This window comes from Phalangium opilio, unplaced genomic scaffold (assembly GCF_054372755.1).
Source record: "Phalangium opilio isolate 3A_F unplaced genomic scaffold, DU_Popi_V2 ptg000056l_1, whole genome shotgun sequence".
NCBI lineage: Eukaryota > Metazoa > Arthropoda > Arachnida > Opiliones > Phalangiidae > Phalangium > Phalangium opilio.
In genome coordinates, this window is record NW_028324175.1 from 4,752,293 (window position 1) to 4,769,496 (window position 17,204).

The following is a 17,204-nucleotide window of genomic DNA, read 5'->3' on the forward strand; positions in this document are numbered from 1 at the left end:
GCGCCTATATAACATCTCCGGAGCAACCAGGAACGGGGGGAGGGGGGGGACGATGGTATGAGGGAAGGGTCAAGACGGAAAAAGAATGTCCGGTTATAAGAGAAGGTATTAGCGCCAATCAGGAAGAAGATATTTAGCTTATGTGCTCCATACCTCCCTCGCCTCCCCCAATTCTCCGAACCCAAAAAGGGATAGTCGACTTGCTTCGCTTTTATAGCTTTCTTCGAATTCCGTAAATTAAGGTTTATTATGTCACTAATAACCAGAAGGGGATAATAGAAAAAGCGTGACACTCTGTACCCTCTTAATGCTTTGGTTATGTAACGTGATTCTTCCCAGGCGAGGGAACCCATTTTGTTTGCTCTCCTGTTCATCAAACTTCAGATGGGCACATCGCACCGTGCTAGGGTGACTTCTATTACTGTTTGGTGGTACTAAATCCTCAGCAATCAAGTAGACACAAACCTTGATTGTCTTGACGTGGGACAAAAACGCACAAGAGCATGCATGCGCCTGGGCAAATAGTTAAGCGCTAATAGAGTGATGATGAGCCAGGAACTATTTATCGCATTGCGTATGTGATTCGGTTTAGTAACCTTGTGAACTCCAAATGTTAAAATGTAGTTGGGAAGAATCACGTTACAATCATAGCTGTGCGGGCTCAGCTCGGGCTCAAACTTATGCACACTTTTTGGCAATGCCTCGCTCAAATCGAGCTCAGGCTCATGAAATTGCATTGAGTCTGCACAGCTATGGTTACAATTACCGCGCTTTGTGGTACATACACTTCTCTCAAAGAGAAGTATTATATACTTCTGCGAATAACTTAATTACTTTCCTTACAAAATTAAGTCCTGACGTTACAAACTACTACAATATTACTTGTTTCCTTATGAACCATTGCTTTTATTACTTGTATGACCAAAATCTAATATTAATATGATACTATCCCTTTAAAGGAGCTCTGAAGGTGAAGTTACACTCAAACTGCTTCCGATGCGGATAAACGAAATATATATATTTAAGCCAGTCGACAGACTGGCTGATATATACGGGTCGTTCGAGTTTCCTGCCTTTGTACGGGCAAATTTTTGGAACGGGAGAGTAGATAATTTTGACGTCAGAAATGGCAGGCCTATGGCTTCAAGCGAATAAACGCCAATTCATTTTTAACCGTTGTGTTGCAAACAGGACCCCTCAGCGTAAGTATTTTTGAGGTGCAGAAATGGCAACCCTACGACTTCACGCGAATAAACGACAATTCGTTTTCAACCCTTGTGCTGCCACGAGCGTATAGGTCGCGTAAGTCGCGTAGGTCGCGTAGGTTTTTCTCGAGGGTAGGCTCTATCTATCTCTTATCATGGTGGGGGATCTTTTAACGACGTACTTGAGTTCAAAATTCTCCGAACTCCAAGGCATTGAGGTTAAAATGCACGTATCTTCGATTCGTTTATTGAGACTTGGACTCTCTTTGAGTTACAATGCACGTATCTCTGTCGTTCTCCGATTCGTTTCATTATCAGTAAGACCTAGCCTTTCATGGAAGGGACACATAAATATCCATTCCGTTTGAAATTAATCATTTCATATTTCATTATTAGTAAGACCAAGCCTTTCAAGGAAGGGACACATATTATAAAAAAACCGTTTTTACAAACGGAAAAAACCTGATATATACTACATCGTTGATTTTGGGTCGCCACTCACTGTTCTTGTCACGGCTTCTAAGGGACAGATATTATTTATTCTAACCGTTTCATATAACACCACCATTTATTAAAGCGGTAACATTGCGTTATGACAATTAATATCACATGTCATGACAGCACCAACTATTAATGCGGTAATCTTAACACATTTTCTTTACTTTTTATTTCGGCTGACATTTTTACCATAACTTCGTTGTTATGGTAAAAATTATTTATTTTTAGCTTCAAAAAATGTCAGCCGAAATAAAAAGTAAAGAAAATGTGTTAAGATTACCGCATTAATAGTTGGTGCTGTCATGACATGTGATATTAATTGTCATGACGCAATGTTACCGCTTTAATAAATGGTGGTGTTATATGAAACGGTTAGAATAAATAATATCTGTCCCTTAGAAGCCGTGACAAGAACAGTGAGTGGCGACCCAAAATCAACGATGTAGTATATATCAGGTTTTTTCCGTTTGTAAAAACGGTTTTTTTATAATATATATATATATATATATAGTCTCTAACTCTTTATTTCTTTCTTTCTTTCACGTCATGCCTGCCTGAACCCTTTAATTACCAAGTTTCTTTCGATCCGCAACCATCAGTCCCAAAAAGAAAATATTACTATACCAAACTTTTTCTACTTCATCCTCCATCCGATGATGAAAGAACTAATAACCTTCGACCCGCGTCAATTGTTCAGACGATACCCAATGACCCCAAATCATATAGAGACATCATAGTTCTGTCATCGTGGTAAAAAAACGCGCCTGTTGCGCCAAGGCATGCACGCGCGCTCTAGATACAACATCTCTTCGCCCTAAAAAAATTCCACTTTTTTGCCCTTCACCTGCTGCCTGCCATGGATGAGGGGTATGGGGAAATCACCAGCCATCCAGGATTCCAGGGACCTTCTGGAATCCATCCTCCCTCTCTCCATGAAAGGATCTCTTTTACACTTTTCCCCCATCAAGGTTTTTTCCAAGAAGGAATAAGCGCGTTCGTCTTTGAAAACTTTCTGGATGGGCTATAGGAGTTTTTGGTGGGGTTTAGAAGAAGAAAAAAAGTACACGCGTGTCCCGCACGTGCCCACCCCTCGGTGTGTGGATACCCTCTAGGGCGCCCCCTGTTTTTAACCTTTCGAGAGCGACGGACCGGAAACTCAGGGAACCCCCGTTACTAGACGCCTCTGAATATTTGGGCCTCGCGTTTTACTCGCCTACCCAAACCAAACCAACGTCTGAAGGTATAAAAGAGGAAGTTGATTAAACCGAGGTTTTAACCTCATCAAAATGAAGGCTTTTCTGCTGAAGCTTAATACATATTAGCATGGTTTGAGGCGCGGAAGAGCGCATGCGTTTGAAAAATGGCGCCAAAGCTCGCCTTTTCGCGGGAACACTCATACCCTACGCGCAATAGGTTCAAAATACACTAACGTCAGGAGTTCATAATAACCCCCCTTCGGGGGGGAAGTATGAAACTGGCCATAGAGCTAATGGTAAAAATCGCGAACAACAAGATTCTGTTTATGGACATACAACCTTACAGTATATCGTAGTGGTATCTATGCTCCTTGGTTTTCGTTCCAAAACTTCCGTTGGCTGGGATCTCCGTCGAAAAGAAAAATAGCGATATGGTGGACGTAGAAACACGTTGCAATTCTTATATTAAAGAAACTGGGAATAAATTTGTCCAAACCGTTTTAATTTAACCACGGATTTCTCACTCACACATATCAAAACAAAACATCATTGACGATCGTTTAAATGTTTTGTAGAAAACAAGAAACCCCGACTAAAAGCCAACTTCTTAGCCAAGGCTTAATTTACACCGTTCCGAGTCTTCCGACAGAAGCAGACGTGAGCCATTTTCGCTCCCAAAATCACAAGATAAAAATAGTGCTAAACCGGAAGTGTGGAAGTTAATGCGCGTGGGCGCTAAAAAATTGGGTAACTATTTCTTTGGGAGTTAAGCGGTGTATGAATCCGCTGAGCTTTACCGCGAAACTTTGTTGTTACGGGCTTTTTAACCAGTTTCGTACTTCGGGCTATTATGAACTCCTGCTAACGTGTATTAAGCTTAAAACTTTAGGCGCGTTGTCTATGAGTCAAGGAAGATAGTATCTGCTGTCACTGTCAGTCATACAATGTAATGTAGGGAAAAACTGGCGTATGAATACAAGTCATACGCTAGTAAAGGGTCAAACCGAATCACATCTACCAGCACCGGCTTTGCACTACTCTAGGAAGCAAAAATTTAATAGTTCTAACGTATTCCCATCAACTACGCCTCAAAATTAAAATTAACAAACACCGATTTGCTATTTGCTGAGGAGAGAAATTAAAACAAGATATCTGGTAATATTAAAGTAAGAGTATATTGATTGGTCGAAAAATTAAGCTACGAGAGAAAGGAATTAAGATTTAAGAGTACGTCGTAAATCACATTGGGAATACGTAACTAAACGCATCACCTTCAGATTATATAAAAAAGGACTTGGTTTGCCCAAGCCTAAAAAACAAAACGATAAGAGTTTTTTCCAGTTGACTGAAGCTCGGTTATTTTATTTTTCTATATAATTTTAAAGACAATCCGTATTTTACTACTCTTTAGAATTTAATTCAATCTCCTGATTTTACTGGTAATGGATTTATTTCCTATAAATTAATTGAATTAAAAAATTACTTATCTCAGACTTTTCATGATAAAATTTTACGAAAATGGAATTGTTGTTGAAAAATCTGAGATAAGATATTTTATTTCAATTAATTTATAGGAAATAAATCCATTACCAGTAAAGTCAGGAGATTGAATTAATGAGTTGTAAAATACAGATTGTCTTTAAAATTATATTGAAAAATAAAATATCCGCGCTTCAGTAAACAGGAAAAAACTCTTATCGTTTTGTTTTTTAGGCGATTCGATCGATCCCGACCCCCCGGATATCGCCGAGCGATTCGATCGATCCCGACCCCCCGGATATCGCCGAGCGATTCGATCGATCCCGACCCCCCGGATATCGCCGAGCGATTCGATCGATCCCGACCCCCGGATATCGCCGAGCGATTCGATCGATCCCGACCCCCGATATCGTCGAGCGATTCAATCGATCCCGACCCCCCGGATATCGTCGAGCGATTTAATCGATCCCGACCCCCGGATATCGTCGAGCGATTCAATCGATCCCGACCCCCGGATATCGTCGAGCGATTCAATCGATCCCGACCCCGGATATCGTCGAGCGATTCAATCGATCCCGACCCCCGGATATCGTCGAGCGATTCAATCGATCCCGACCCCCGGATATCGTCGAGCGATTCAATCGATCCCGACCCCGGATATCGTCGAGCGATTCAATCGATGTCGACCCCCGGATATCGTCGAGCGATTCAATCGATGTCGACCCCCGGATATCGTCGAGCGATTCAATCGATGTCGACCCCCGGATATCGTCGAGCGATTCAATCGATCCCGACCCCCCGGATATCGTCGAGCGATTCAATCGATCACGACTCCGTAATTTCAATCGATTGTAAATGTAACCAAAATAAACAAATGACAACTGACCGTTTTTTATCAACATATGCTCCAGCCAAATTAACGAAGTTCCTGAGAGCCTCCGTTTCCAGAAGTGCTTCGTGCGATTGATTACGATTTGTATCAAGATCAACAATTTGATCAATAATGAACTGCGAGTGACGTAGGAGGGACTCTTCCGTAAATGGTTCTAAACCTTGCGGTGGCGTGCAAGTCTGAATGTGATTAACGAGTTCCGAGTAGTCCGATTCCGGCTCCGAACCAACGAACTCAATGACTAGTTTGGCTAGATGGATCTTTTCTTTCATGGCATCCATATAAGGAGCGTACATTTCCATGGGCGCAACTAAGGCGTATTGAGCGCACGATATAAAAGGAAAATTATTTATTACCCATCGTTTTGTCATTGGAATAAACTAGTGATGGGCACAAATCTATATCGGTTTCAGCTTAATTTACACATTCCTCCCCCATTTAATAGGAAAAAGGCGAGGGGGCCGTGCCTCCTTCAAATCTCGTACACCCAGGTTCTCAAATCTCATAAATCACTTCCCAAATCAAGCAATTTCCTAAAATAGCTACGAAATCGATCAAATCCCTGCACAAATCGGTGAAACCACTACTAAATAATTCAAATCCCTCGACAAGGCATGGAAAATCACTCGAAAATCATTGAAGTCATCAAAGTCGATAGTTATTTCAAATCTCGTACGCTCTGATGTGTAATGACGCCCCCCCCTCACGAAAAAGTCTCGCAATCAAATATTAACGATACCAGAAGTGAGATGAGACCAGAAGTACTAACCAAATTCTTCACTCGGCGAAAGTGAATTAATAGTCTTGATAAGACACCAACGGTTGGCCCTCTGGTAGCGGTTTCAGAATTTCACCTCCAAAATGTGAGACGCTCGCGGTGGTAGACGGCCGAACTAGATTCAAGCACCAGCGTCCGTGTTCCGCGGCTTTAGGTTGAGGGGAAGGTGGTAGGAAATATTTTTGGTACTCGACCAATTTTTTCTCTCTAGCGTAGGCGCGTGGGAAGCGGCCTAAAATTCCTCAAATTTGTTCACTAGTGCCAGGATCTACTATCAATGCTAGAGCCCTTCACTTCTAGTCTCATCTCACTTCTGACAATATTAAGAACAAAAAGCCCAATGTCCCTTTTTAAATTAGCTTATGACATCGCTACATATATTTATTAGAGATGGGCCGATACCGATATTTGGCTAAACCGATATATTGGTATCGGTTTAAACTGGTATCTCTAATATATGTTTCATTGTGCTAGCCATTGGCGCCTTAACCATTCCACACTGGAATATCGTGAACCGCAAGTACAAATACTTGGGCTTGTGGATAGACGAACCACTAACCTGGACCAACCGCGTAGACTACGTGACGAAATAAGTCAACATAGCACACTAAATACTAGGGTTGTAAATTTTCCGGAAAAATAAAACGCGGAAAATTTTCCGCTAATCGGAAAAATATAAAACTTGCAATTAAGTGAGCTTTGAGATGAAAAGTGGCGGTTCATCCGCGTTGCGTTATTTGCATAACATTGTTTACACTTATACATTCTTCAGTTATTTTGCCATGTTTAGTAGATTTATTAAAATACAGCCAAATATAAGTGGTTGATTTTCTCGTAATTTACGACTTTAAACAGAGTTAACAAACTCAATAACAATAACAACATAACACCTCGATTCCCTTACAATGGCGCAGACGATCACTATCCTTTATGCCTGATAACTTTTAGTTTCACTTGGGTCTCTTAACGGTTAGGTATCTGACTCTCTAACGCCTTCTTCTACCGTCATAAGAGCAAACAGTAACCCTATGCATGCAAGCGATAGCCAATGAGTGAGCTTTTCCTATTCTAAGGGAGCGGTAGCTCCCTTAGATAAGGCCTGATGACGGCTCTAATGTATAAGGAAGGTTTTTGGATTGGTTGTAACTTTTATCGTATTAAGTATATTGTTTTGAAATTTTTTTACTGAACTAAAGTCCGGGCCCTTAATATGTGGTAAAAATTTCAAGATGATCCATCCAATAGTTTATTTTATAAAGCATAGAGTTGCTAAGGGTGGTTTTCGTTTCCATAAAATTAATCACAGATTTTGGCGAAAAACTAGAGAATCTCCATAGAAATAACATGGGAAATTTTCCAACTTACCCATTTTGTAACTACCCTTACAAAAATAACTATACGTTTGATAGATTTGAAAATGGTCTTAAATGAAAGCCCCATTTTTGAAGTGTGCGCCAATTTTTGTTTCATTAAGAAAAATAAAGTTTAAGTATTGTTTTTAATAGTTTTAAGTACCGGCTCCGAATTACGTGGTTTACCTTTAAACTGTGGAACTTAAGACTTTTTTGCTTGGGTTAAGTAATAAAGAAAGTCATTCTAGGACTTACTTCGTTTTACTGCGGATAACCAAATTGGTAGGGCAATTAGCTAGCTTAATTGTCATTATAACGTTTGCGCGTCCAAATAATTTAGTTGCGAAGTACAGATTAAACTTAATTAAACAAAATAAGCAATTAAAGATAATTAAACAAAATAAGCAATTAAAGATAATTACCAATTATAGGTAATTAAATTTTTACACGAGTCTAAACTATAACATCTGTGTACAAGTCTACGGAATCTGTTTAAGCGCAGACCTACGGAATCTGTTTAAGCGCAGACCTACGGAATCTGTTTAAGCGCAGACCTACGGAATCTGTTTAAGCGCAGACCTACGGAATCTGTTTAAGCGCAGACCTACGGAATCTGTTTAAGCGCAGACCTACGGAATCTGTTTAAGCGCAGACCTACAGAATATTTTTGTGCAAAGGAGTAAAAAATCTCTTTGTGCAGAGGCCTATGCAATCATTTCGTGCACAGGCCTATGGAATATTGTTTTACACAGGCCTCTGGTATATGGTTTTACACAAGCCCATGGAATATTGTTTTACACAAATCTGCATGGAATCCTTTTGAGTATAGGAGTATGGAACCTTCTGTGCACAGTTCTATGGAATTTTTTGTTCATGGGTCTATGGTATATTTATGTGCACAAGTTTGAAGAATCTTTATTTGCACACAGGTCTGAAGAATCGTTATGTGTACACAAGTCTGAAGAATCATGTGCACACAAGTCTGAAGAATCTTTATGTGTCAAAGTGAAAAATCTTTATTTGCACAGGTCTAGGACTTCTGTTTGAGCACAGGTCTATGGAATCTGATTTGCTCATTTCTATGACATCTCTTTTTGCGCAAGTCAATAACATTTGTTTATGCTCAAGTCTAAAACATCTGTTTGTGCACAAGTCTAAAACATCTGTTTGTAAACAAGACTAAAACATCTGTTTGTGCACAAGTCTAAATCATCTGTTTGTGAACAAGTCTATAACACCTGTTTGTGAACAAGTCTATAACACCTGTGTGTGAACAAGTCTAAAACCTCTCTTTGTGCATAAGTCTATTCTATGACATCTGTTTGTGCACACGCGAGTGACTTCTGTCTGAGCAAAGGTCTACGGAATATTTTTGAGCACGGGTCTACGTATTATTTTTGTGCAAATGGGTATGGAATCCTTTTGAGCATAAGGGTTTGAAATCTGTTTGAGCATAGGGGCATTGAAAATGTTTGTGCATAACTCTATGGAATCTGATGTGCACATGTCTATAACATCTCTTTTTGCGCGAGTCTGCGACATTTCTTTGTGCACAAGCCTGTGATTTCTATTTGTGCACAAGTGTACGAAATATTTTTATGCATTGGTGTACGGAATATTTTTATGCACAATTGTACGGAATAATTTTGTGCACAGGTGTACGAACCGTTTTTGTTCACAGGTGTACGGAATTTTTTGTGCATAGGTGTATGGAATATTATGGTGAAAATGGATTTGGAATATTTTTGTGCACAGGTGTACGGAATATTTTTGTGAAAATGGATACCGAATATTTTTGTGCACAGGTGTACGTGATATTTTTGTGCAAATGGGTAAGGAACATTTTTGAGCATAGAGATATGGAATGTTTTTGTGCAGAGGTCCATGGACTATTTTTGTGTACAGGTATATGGAATGTTTTTGTGCAGAAGTCCGTGGAATATTTTTTGTGTACAGGTATATGACTCATGTTTGTGCACAAATCTATAGAATGTTTTGTACACCGGTCTAGGACATATGATTGTGCACAAGTCTATGGCATCAGTTTGTGCAAAAGTCTAAGGGATCTGTTTTTGCACAAATATTTGACATCTATTTTTGCACAAATATTTGACATCTATTTTTGCACAAGTCTATGGTATCTGTGTGTACAGGTCTACAAAATATGTTTGTGCACAAGTCTGAAGAATCTTTATGTGCATAAGTCTGAAGAATCTTTATGTGCACAAGTCTACGGAATCTCTTGTGCAAATGTCGATGACATCTCTTTTTGAGGAAGTCTATGAAATCAGTTTTTTACACAAGCATATGACATCTGTTTGTGCACAAGTCTATAACATCAGATTGTGCAAAACCGTGTGACTTCTGTTTGTGTACAAGTCTGTGGAATCTATTTGTGCACGAGTCTACGTAATATATTTGTGCGCAAATCTATGGAATCTGTTTATGCGCTAGTCTACGGAATCTGTTTATGCGCTAGTCTACGGAAAATGTTTGTGCACGGGTCTACGGAAAATGTTTCTGCAAATGGGTGTGGAATATTTTTGAGCATATAGGGGTATGGAATGTTTCTGAACAGGTCCAAGGCATGTTTTTGTGCACAGGTCCATGGAATATTTTTGTACACAGGTCTACGTCACATGTTTATACAAAAGCCAATAGAATATTTTGTGCATAGGTCAATGGAATCTTTTTGTGCACAGCACAGTTTTATGAAATATTTTGTGCGCAGGTCTAGGGAATATTTCTGTGCAAATGGTTATGGAATAGTTTTGTGCTATGGGTATGAAATCTTTATGTACACAGGTCTATGGAATCTTTAGCGCGCAGGTCTAAGGAATCTTTATATGCACAAGCATATATAATGTTTTGTGCACAGTTCCATGAAAAATTTTGTGCACATCTCCATGAAATCGTTTGTGCACAGGTCTATGGAAACTTGATGTGCTTAAGTCTATAGAATGTTTTTTGTGCACATGTCTATGACTTCTGTTTGTGCACAAAACTATGGAATCTGGTTTGAACATGTCTATGACATGTTGTGCACAAGCCTGTGACTTCCACTTGTGTACAAGTCTACGCAATTTGTTTGTGCACATGGCTACGGAATCTGTGCACAGATCTCCGGAATCTGTTTGTACACAGGCCTACGGCATCTGTTTGTGCACAGGCCTACGGCATATTTTTTTGAGCACAGGTCTAGGGAATCTTTTGTGCAAAGTTTTATGGAATCTCTTTTGGCACAAATTTATGGAATCTCTTTGGTCACAGGTCTATGGAATATTTTTGTGCACAGGTCTATGGAATCATTTGTGCAAATGGGTATGGAATTGTTTTGTGCAAATGGGTATGGAATCTTTATGGAAACAGGTCTATGACTTCTGTTTGTTAACAAGTCTAGGACTTCTGTTTGTGCACTAGCCCGTGGAATCTGATGTGCACATATCCTTGACACCTCTTATTGCGCAAGTCTGTGATGTATTTTTTGTGCAAGTCTATGACATCTGTTTGTGCACAACCCTGTGACTTCCGTTTTTGTCAAAGTATCCGGAATCTGTTTGTGCACATGTCTACGGTATCTGTTTGTGCACAGGTCTACGGAATATTTTTGTGCACGAGCCTACTGAATCGGTTTGTGCAGATGTCTAAGGAATCTGTATTTGCAAAGGCCACTGCATCTGTTTGTGCACAGGTCTAAAGAACATTTTTCTGCAAATGGATACGGGATATTTTTGTGCAAATGGATATGCAGTATTTTTGTGCACTGGTGTACGAGATATTCTAGAGCATATTTTTGAGCATAGGGGTATGGAATGTTTTTGTGCAGAGGCCCATGGAATCTTTTTGTGTACAGGTATATAACATCTCTTTTTGCACAAGTTTATGACATCTGTTTTTGCGTAAGTCTATGGCATCATTTTGTGCGCAAGTCTATGACATCAGTTTGTGCTCAATTCTAAGGGATCTGTTTGTGCACAATTCTAAGGGATCTGTTTGTGCACAAGTCTACGGGATCTGTTTGTACACAATTATATGACATGTGTTTTCACAAGTCTATGTTATCTACGAAGTATGTTTGTGCACTCAGGGTGACCACAAATAACCTTGTAATTACAGGAAATTATAGGAGACTAGCTGTTACCCGCGGCATCGCTTGAGTGTAGCAAGAACTTCCATCAAGTATGGGTATTTTACTGATTCAACTAATATTTTTGTAGCATCCTAGAAGCGAAGGCACTCGGCGTCGCCCATCAGCTGGTCGGGACATTTTTTATTACTTTACACGCAGACATTCTATAAAGAAAGTTTTTTAAATATCTGGCCGCCATTTAAAATGATGGCAACAAATCGATCCCGAAAGACCATATAGCCCGTCTATGGGTTAAAGGAATCCAGTGTACTAAATATTTGTGAAATCGGTTGAAACTCACGGACTTTCTTACAAATAGAAGATTTGTTACATTTCTGGGCGCCATTTATGAAGATGGCGGCGGATTGGAAAAATCTTTCTTAGTACGCGCCTACTACTTACGAGTAACGTTCCTCCAAATTTTCAGCCTTCTGGGGCCAGCGGCTTGGGCTGGGCGATGATTATCAGTCAGTCAGGACTTTCATTTATATGGATATAGATGTATAATTAAAAAAAAAAAAAAAACAGGAAATGACAAGAGAACTACTCTTGAAAAAATAGCAAAATATTGGTTGCAAATACTTTGAAAGTAATAAGACAAGATTTACAAAGGAGCTTTGGTTTAATTATAACCATAAGTTCGTAAGATATGTTACATAAATTTGTCACTGGAAACTGAGAGCTTGTCTCGAAGTGACGTAAATGAAACGTCATAGATTCTCGTAAAGCGACGCCTGATGAGGCCCTGTCAGACTAAATAGGAAGATGGAGTAGAAAATCGCGTGTAGTCAATTCTCGCGTCGTTCTCGAACTAGCTCTCATTAAGTCTCTAGCATTTCGAAATATAGGAAGTGTCATACTTATGGAACGTAATCTTAGAAACATATGCTATAACTTTAAAACATCACAGACTCCCTGACAAATATTTTTAGAGGCTTCCATAGCTTTGGTGATACATAACAAAACCAAAAGTGAGAGCGCACAAAATATCTACAATTTCAAAAAATAGGAAAATATAGGAAAATTGTCGAAATTATAGGAACTAATAGGAAGACATCCGAAAATAGGAAAAAATATAAAATTTAGGAAATGTGGTCACCCAGCGCAGGTCTATGGAATATGTTTGTGCATAGGTGTATAGATTGTTTTTGTACACAGGTATACATAATAATTTTTTAGACTTAGTCTTCGGAATCTATTTGTATTATTGCATCCACTGTGCTTTGCACGTGAAAACGACGGGAAGGCAATTTGAGTTGGACTGGGCGTTGAGGCAATCAAGATTAATACTTCTATAATAGATGGTTAGGGCCTTGATAGTTCAAACGTGGTAACTAATATACGCGCAACACCACAAGACTTAAATGGAGCGCCTGCTTTTCAGTATACGTTTTAAAATACTAGTTTCTAAACTGTTTTAATTCATATTAAGACTGAAGTGACAGATATTAATAAATTGTCTTTGTACACAAAGACGCGAAAAAGTAATAGATAAGTGTAGAAAATTAATTGTTTGAAGTAACAGATATTCAAATTTTCATTTTTAAAGACGTGATTATAAAACATCAATTATTTGAAAAAATTTCTTATCTTAGTTTTTTTCACAAAAATTTCAGAGAAACTACCTTGATACTACTGTTTATTTTCGAGAAACATTTGCTTCGAGGAAGTTCAAATACTCGGATATCTGAAAAATAGAGCTAGAAGTATTTATTGTTATATTTCAAAATTGAAAATATTGCGAACCGAAAATTACATTCGCCCTTTGACTGTGATGTAGTTATTAGAGTCAAAAGGATCTGTAGCTTTGAGAGATATACAACACGTCGATTTTTGAAACCTCGAAAACTTTAAAATAAACGAACACGTTTTGTTAAGTTTTCATGCTTGTTTTATTTTGTCTGCTATCAACAATTTTCTGCCCATTTTATTCTCCTTACAGGCCCGAATACTCAAACTAACTCTAAAGTTTAAAAAGAAAATAAAATGCATACGTTTTCTATTTTTAAAATGATGCACATGTTTAAGGATAAAATATATTACTTATGGAATTTTGGTGAAAAAAACTAAGATAAGAAATTTTTTCAAATAATTAATGTTTTACAATCACGTCTTCAAAAATGAAAATTTGAATATCTGTTACTTCAAACAATTAATTTTCTACACTTATCTATTACTTTTTCGCGTCTTTGTGTACAAAGACAATTTATTAATAGAGAATAGGGGTCACTAGACTGTGCCCTTGGACAATTTTTCCCCCTCCGAATTCACCGAAAACAAAATAGTGAATGTTTTGAAAAGAAAGGCAATTGAAAAATTTTAAAGTTTTAACTTTTAAATTGAGAAACTGGTAGCGGAAAAATACGGAAAATTTTCCGGAAAAATATAGCTCGGTCATTTTCCGCGGAAAATTTTCCGACTTACAACCCTACTAAATACTATGCCAAAACCTGTATACGACCTCTAATACGTTATGGCAACGTACGTCTTTGACCAGAATATTAACAATACCAACATGGCAAGACTAGACTGTCTCTCCACTAGGTGCGCAAAATTCATAAGCAAAACAAGCAAATACTCTTCGGCCACGGACTCGAAACCAACGGCCAATATCGGCTTCCCGTTATACGAATACTATTTCGACTTATTGACGTTCATGTATAAAATAAATTATACCCTGTCCCTCCAAGCAACTCTTGAATGGTTTACCGGAAACGACAACAATATTGAAAGGACAAGAGAAACACTACCGAACTTTACAAAGGAAGCTTTCAACTCCAATCTCAGAGATAAAAGCGTTCAATTCCGAGGCATAATGAACGCTCTGGAACAATCAATCCTACCAGAAGGGAATAAGAGAGAAGGGACACACTTTATATCTCCATAATGCTTTACACTCGTAACAACAGTCTTACCAACCTCAAATCAACTACCCTTCACTGATTGGCTATCTAACTTCTGTCTTAGCTGTGACGTCACATAAGAAGGTGACGTCTCGGTTGACGAATAAAAAGTAGTTCTGTTTATAACTTTTCATTGAAGGAGATGAAAATGGCCGAATTTCATGTTGATAAACGAAATCAAGCTGTGCAATTAATTTAGATGCGCTGGAATTGAGAACATACCAAAATCAGATAATTTGAAGGTAATAAATAGATGAAAACTAATTATTCTGAATTAATATTAAAAAATTAAAATTAGTTTCAATAAAATACATACTTGAGGTTATAATTACACAAGAACGAAACATGAACAGCCCTAAGCCTTTGGAGAATGAAAATCTAGCAGACAAATAGGCCGTCTGATACCGCGGAGAACTTAAAGAACTATATTTGCAGTAAATTGGTTAAAAGCTGTGTACTTGCGCAAAGTTTTCGCGGTTTTCTCGAGGTTGGTCGGACTCTCGTTACCAAAGCAGACTCTAATGTCGCCCTTCTCTCTTATTCCCTTCTGATCCTACCAACTCAAAACCCAACAAACCCTCGACGACTGCAAAACAGCAGTGCAAAAATATATTAAGGGGGAAGTCTAGCGATTTTAATTACGCGGATAAGCCACTAGAGGCAGCACTTTACATTTTTGTTTTGCCAGATCGAAAATATAGATGGCTCGAAAAATCGTCTCTTGAGAAGGGCGGTTTGGGGGAGGTGCGGAAAATATCATGTCTGAATAAACTTCATGGGGACAGTCTAAGCTGCTAATGCAGGCGAAATTATTTCTATGGAACCAAAATTATGAAGGGTAAAACTGTCGAACCCTTCCTAGAAAAAGCAGGGAAGGTTAATCCCTAACAGGACAAAGAAGATGGGGGTGGGGTTTGAGAAATAGTTGGTATCTATCAAACCATATATGAAGAGCTACAAAATTCACCCACCTTCGAGAAAGGATACACAAGCTAAAAGCTCTAAATACGCAACAATAGCCTATTCAAAAAAATCTCCCCCCCCCCATTCAAAGGAAGGACGGTGTAGAGAAAGATAATATGACGGTAAAATTTGTTGAGCATGGGGTTAAACAAGGGCGTGGACGAATGATTGACAGGAAGGTCTAGAACTCGGCCAGGGTTAAGATAAGGTTTATATCAAAAGCCAACTCATACATAGTGGTGCCATCTTTAGAAAACCTGAAATGCTGGCTTCGGATTACAAATTTCGCATTTAATTTAAATCTATTTAAGCTAGAGTGACCAAAGCAAATCATTCGCTACAAAGCCTCGGTACGGACCGCTGGCAATTGGAATTTTGCAATTCGAGTGTTTAGAACTCTAGATTCTAGTTCAGGGAGTTCTTTATTTTAAATTAAAATTAATAGGCCTGTGCGAGTACCCGGTACCCGAAAATTACCCGGTCGGGTATCGGGTCGGGTACCCGACCCGATACTCGAAAACTTAATTTCTTAATACCCGAAATTATTCGAATATTTAAATTTTCCCGCTCATAACCCGTGACAAGGCTTAGGACAATCGGGTATTGGTTTGGCAAAGTTTCTTGAACTTCAGTTTGAGCAAAGAAAATATACGCTCCGGGAATGGAAGGTATGTCTCGGGGTTGGGTTGACCAGGAACTTCCGGTCTATGCAAGTTCGATGTAGCCGGAAATACCTCGGTCGACCGAGCCTGCCTTTGGAGCGTACTAGGAGGGGAGAGACAAAAATTTACACTAGAGGAAGCTACAGTTTCCATTCCTGGGGCGTGTATCTTCTTTGGTTTGAGTAAACTTTTCCACAATGCTCAGTATTATACATTATTTCAATCCTCGCTAATAGCTTTAGCGTCTTATTTTTGTACGTTTGTACTTTTCGCCATAATAGTATCTAAGTCTTTCATGACACTTATTTTTTTCACAAATAAAAGTATTTCAACCCAATAAGTAACCGATATGATTTTTTGCTACCCGAAAAGCACCCGACTAATGGTAGTTTAGCTAGGCCTAATTATTCGAGTACCCGTTAGAAATCCGGGTACCCGACCCGATACCCGATTGGAAGTATTTTCAACTAACCGTACCCGACCCGAAACCCAAAAATCGCTACCCGCACAGGCCTAAAAATTAACGTATAGTAATTATAGTTAAAATATTTTCAAAACTATATCAATCGCTACAATAGACATTATGTTTATTTTTAAAACATACCGCGATGTTCTATCTTATTTAGTTATCTTGTATTTAGTCCAAGAAAATTTGCCTCTATTACTTCAAAACGCTAGACTTCCCCCTTAACAATACACTCCTACAGTAACTGTAATTGTATTTTATCTGCCTGAAAGGAAAAATGACGTTCAAATACTTACTACTTGTAATCCCAATGATCGCATTTTCTCCTCCATCATACGAGGTTATAAACCATTCCACGATTGGACCGAGGACCAGCGTCGCAATTCCACCTATGGTAAATTATTATCAATTAGAGGAAGTATGGTTAATTAATTGCCAATAAATTCAGTTTGGCAATTAACGCAACTTGGGGAGTGTCTATAAACTAAGTCATCCTATTAGCGGGGGAGGGGCGCTACTATACGCCTCAAGCGTTTAAAGCAACCCCTCTACAAAGCTTATTACGCAATCATCGATTCAATTAATGTAAGCAGGGAGTAAGGAACGTTAGAGGGAGTATTAAAGCATAAGTTTATAAGATATGTTCCATAAGTATGTCACTACCTATACTTCGTAATGCTA

At 38.8% G+C, this 17,204-nt stretch overlaps 1 protein-coding gene across 1 annotated transcript; it reads right to left on the bottom strand.

Annotated features, from left to right (window-relative positions):
• Window positions 1-2,227: 2,227 nt before the first annotated feature.
• Window positions 2,228-5,901, bottom strand: LOC149668115 (DNA (cytosine-5)-methyltransferase 1-like). The gene is made up of 2 exons (XM_089841291.1): window positions 5,265-5,901; window positions 2,228-2,724 (listed from the first exon to the last, which is right to left on the bottom strand). The coding sequence occupies exons 1-2, from the start codon at window positions 5,639-5,641 to the stop codon at window positions 2,667-2,669; spliced, it is 435 nt and encodes a 144-aa protein (XP_089697417.1). The 5' UTR covers window positions 5,642-5,901; the 3' UTR covers window positions 2,228-2,666.
• Between the last annotated feature and the right edge of the window lie 11,303 nt (window positions 5,902-17,204).